This window comes from Letharia lupina (assembly GCF_014066315.1).
Source record: "Letharia lupina isolate WasteWater1 chromosome Unknown contig_16, whole genome shotgun sequence".
Classification (NCBI taxonomy): domain Eukaryota; kingdom Fungi; phylum Ascomycota; class Lecanoromycetes; order Lecanorales; family Parmeliaceae; genus Letharia; species Letharia lupina.
The window spans coordinates 1,351,287-1,355,942 of NW_023502985.1; the positions used below are offsets into that span (position 1 = coordinate 1,351,287).

Here is a 4,656-nt window from a genome sequence, read left to right on the forward strand (position 1 = left end):
CGGCCAGTACATACGTTGTATGGTCGAGGTTGTCCCAGCGTACGCGTAGACGCGAAGGACTTTAAGCCAACGTCTTAGGGTTAGTGTCGACCAGTGCTACTCTTCTCCTACCCTCAACTTTATTACTTGTGAAAGAAGAAATCAGAAAATTTCATCTTTCATTATATGAATTTTTAACAGGCTGACATCTTATCATGTCTTCGTATTCTTTCATATATTCTAATAGAATCTATTAGAATAAAATATTTTATAGAATTTATTATATCTTTTCAAGGCGTAAAATTAGTTAATTAGAGCTAAATATTTCTAGATCTTAATAGACGAGAAAACTTCTTCTTCTTCTTCTTCTTCTTCTAGCTAGGCGATATAGATGCAATAGAGTCATTCAATGAGATCACAGCCCCGTCCATATATTTCAACAACCTTTCCCACAGACAGTGATTCGCTCTTAAGCAATGATCAGCCATCCCCGTTGTAATTGTCCTTCTGCGAACGAGGGCCTGAGAGGTGGCACTGAATTGCTATATGCGGCCGTTGAACCACCTGCTTCTGGCAGATAGTTCGCTTCTGTGTCCGCTTCAAACCCCAACGCGGCCTTGATGCACTGGATCAGAGGGGTCGTTCTTTGCCTCATGAAAATGATTTGTTCGGGCCTTCTTCCTGCCAGGAAAAATCTGAGTGATTCATTTCCGTAGGTGCTACCAATGTACCTTATCGGCATCGAGGGCTGGTGCACGATGACTCCATCCGCGCTTGTCCAACAAATGGTCTGCCATATACCCCTTTGCAGCCACAATCTCGCCAGTTGCTCCTCAGCAAAGGCAGGCAGCTCACATTCCAAGACTTGTCTGGCGGTCGCGGCTGCGGAGATGGACGAGATCCAGTCAATCATAGTACGTCGAGAATCCTGCTGGCGTAAGTAGGTTATAATTGTCAATGTTTTGCCGGTAGCACTGATCAGACACTCGACTTCGGTGTTGTTCTCGTCTTGCTGCGGTTCAAGTCCAGGATATGTTCCGTCAAATATCTGGAGTCTTGCGTTCGTAGCATCCTCTGCCTTTCCTGCACAATTTTGTAGTTCTACAGAGCTCAAGCGGTCGAAGGGAAAGCCCCCTGTACCCAAGTCCCCTTCGCCCCAGCGGATGGAGCCAGGTAGTATGGAAACCGCAACGCAATCTGAAGGTCGGGTTGAAATTTTTCCCAAGGGAGCTATGTACGCTACAAGGCCGTTCATTCCGAAGATCAGATCACGGTTCCCAACATTGCCAGTCGAGCAAGGAATCAGAGATTCCATGGTGCGCAAACGCAGCTCGGTCATGGTCAGATCGTTCATGCTGTTCAGATTGGACAAAGTTATTGGGGGCTCGCATTTGCGAAGAGTAGCACTTAAAATGCCGCTGAACAGGAGATGCATAACGTTCAGCGCGTTGTCTGCGACGACAGCGAATCGGCATCCACGAAAAGTTCGGTAGGCCGGAAGCGTATCGCAGATAGAAGAGTAGATGCACTCTGCCGCTAAGTGAAGGCCAGGCTCGATGATCTTTCTTTCGTATTGACATTCTATTTTGAGCGATCCTGGTCGAGTCCGTCGCCAGTCTTCGATCTTAGTCATGACCCAAGTCAGTTGAGTCATAGGCTCTTGAAACAGTGGATGTCCCTTTCGCTGGCGGACTTGTCCGACATTTGGACAAGACTTCTCGATCCATTCAACGATGTCCTCGGATAAGCCTTGCGCTTTCTGAACGAACGTCTGATTGCAGCCCCACCCATACACTTTCATGAAGGTTGAGGCCTGGGAAAGATAACCCTGCTGACATATGTGTTTGAGAGGCACGAATTGCGGTTCCATGCCAAATTCCGTGTCAGACTTTATGACGGCAGTCTCGATGCTTGCAATGACCAATGCTTCTGCAATTATACCCACTTCTTCTGTTTCATCTTCCTCTAAGTCGTATTGGGCTGCGAGGATAGACCGCGCTCCTGAAGCGGGGAAAAAGTCGAGCGTCGACGTGGCAGTGTTATAGTTTTCTTCGCATTGTACGATGATAGACGGTAACACTCTTTCTTCCTGCCACTCTTGCATTGTCCAAGTCCCAATGATAGATGAAGCGGCAGTGCTACAAATATCGACACTCACCTTACCCCCAGTGACGCCCAATGCCAGCTTTCCATCTACCGTCAGCTCGAAGGGTTCCGCAAGTAACCAAAGAATTGAAGAGGCTATCAATGCTCCCCCTACAAGGCCTTTTATTGTGAGGCGTTGTGTTTCTACTTTTCGCAGCGCCTCGAATGTTCTAGTAAAGATCTCTGCAATCACCTTTGGGTCAGGCTCCCACGAAGCTTTCGCGCACTGGTCACGGCGTGCAATGTTCTGTAGAATCACGGTAGAAACATGTTCAAAGCTATTCCCGGGTACAATCCCGTCGGAAAACCCAGATATTGACGAGATGAGGGTTGCCATGCTTGACCTCGATACTGGCACTTTGCGCAAAAGATCTTGCTGGCAAAGCATCTCATAGAGGACATTGCCTATGGCCTGGTCTGGGAGGCAGGTCTTCATAGCAGTCACCAGGAGGAAAGCAGGAACACATTGCGGAGCCCTCCTTCGAATCAACTGACTCACACCGCCGGTGAACAGTCCCACGATGACCTTGACAATTTTGAGACTCTGGGAACGGTCCCGGCTTTGTAAAGCGTCGAGTCCTTCATCAATCCTGTCTGGAGAAGGTAGGATTGCGGACCCAAGAGCCTCAAAGGCTATCACAGCCTGACTCTGTACGTCATCTTGAGCTGCAGCCTGGACTAAGTCAAGGAGACTTCCTGCGGTCTTGAAGACCGTTTTATCAAGAGACCATTGAAGTTGGATGCTTCTGCTATTGGCCATATTGGCGATCTACGCTCTCTTGAGTTTGATGTAGAGTGAGGGTCAAGCAGTAAGAGCAAGGCGCCCGATGGTCCGGATTATCTATTAGCGTGTGCAGAAAACGTTAGAATACTTGGCACTCAGAAAATCGCACACATATTATTAAAAGTAGTACTGAATAGCTGAATCTATCAAAATATGAAGATAGAACACTTAGTTATATTAACTATAGAGTTCTATAAAAGGAAAGAGCAACTTGACATAGGCGCGCTAAGGCGTATCATGTAACGTAATTATGTAACCGCCAAGACGCCAAGAGTTATATAATCCGTATTTTAACACTCTTTTTTATATATATTCTTTTATAAGCGAAACTTAGTAGTTATAAAGTTTAATACTAACGGTATCAAAATCGAGTAGGTAAGATAAAGTGATTAGCGTCGGGTAGTAAAAATGAAATCAATATCGAGTAGCTAAAGTGAGTTAGCGCCGGGTAGCCAATGTAAAATTACACTCTCTCTACCCCTACCCCCTATGTGAATAAAATTAAAAAATATGAGATTTAAGATTCGCGATGTTTAAAATAGAATAGATAAAGTAAAAAGTCGAAATCTAAAAATAACTATATTAAACTATAGCCCCTACTCAAATATAACTTAAATTCCACTTTTTATTAAAAAGCGGTTTTTTGAAATTTTTATTTTTAGATTATCTAATATATATTAAAAATCGATTAATTTAAGATCGAAGAATATATATGAGGGTAACTAAATAAAATAATTAAAAGAAATTCTTCTAGCTATATATCGCCGGCTATAAGATCTCTATAAGAGTTATTTTAAATATCTAGTTCTTAGTAATAGTAGCTGCGATAGCGGTAATTTAAAGATATAATATCTAAGATATTAATAATGAATAGATATAAGTCTCTTGAAAGAGCTTTAGAAGTTTTAATAACGATAGTAGTAATAGCGCTAAAGAAATAACTATTTCGATATAAAATAGCGAGTTTACTAAGTATTAAGTCTAATATAATAACTTGGCGAGTAATTTAAGATAATTATCTATAATATTAAGATTAATAAAATAGCTTTTTTAAAGTAGATAACTTCTCTATATTAAGACTATTAAGCTATAATTATAAACGATATTTTAATTTAATAAATTAACGAAAACTCTTAAATTTATTTTTATAGAGAGTCTTAATAAGATCGTTAGCTATCTATCGATTAATAGAGATATAATCTAAAGCGATATTTTTAATAGTAACTTATTCTTATATATAGTAATACTAAATATTAATATATTTAATATAGATATAAAATTAAAGATTTTTAGCTAATACTATAACGCCTTAATTATCGTAAAAAATAATTATCGCTTATATTTATTTATTACTAAAATTAAGCTAATTTAATAAATCGCGTAATTAAATTACTTTTTTAATAACTTATATTTAATCGATATATTTAACCTTATAAATTGAGAGTATTATAATAAGTTATTACTTCGATAATTAACTAATAATCTTATTATTAACGTTAAATATATACCTAAATATAGAGTAATAAGTATCTTAATTACTAACTTAATTAACGTCGATATAATTACTTAGAGATTTTAAATCTCTTCTAAAAATAAGTTAATAGTTAACGATTTATTTAAAATAGCGAAAAATCCGCTTAATCGCTTTTTAATAAGCTTCGTTAGAATTTAAGCTATATCGAAATATTACTAAGATCGCGAATATAATATCTAATCTCGTATTAAGTATTATATATATTAATAATTCT

General features: G+C 39.4%; 1 protein-coding gene across 1 annotated transcript; it reads right to left on the reverse strand.

Annotated features, from left to right (window-relative positions):
- Positions 1-448: 448 nt before the first annotated feature.
- Positions 449-2,884, reverse strand: HO133_003122 (uncharacterized protein; the record flags this gene model as incomplete). Its single annotated transcript, XM_037294046.1, has 1 exon — positions 449-2,884. The coding sequence occupies one exon, from the start codon at positions 2,882-2,884 to the stop codon at positions 449-451; it is 2,436 nt and encodes an 811-aa protein (XP_037150124.1).
- Between the last annotated feature and the right edge of the window lie 1,772 nt (positions 2,885-4,656).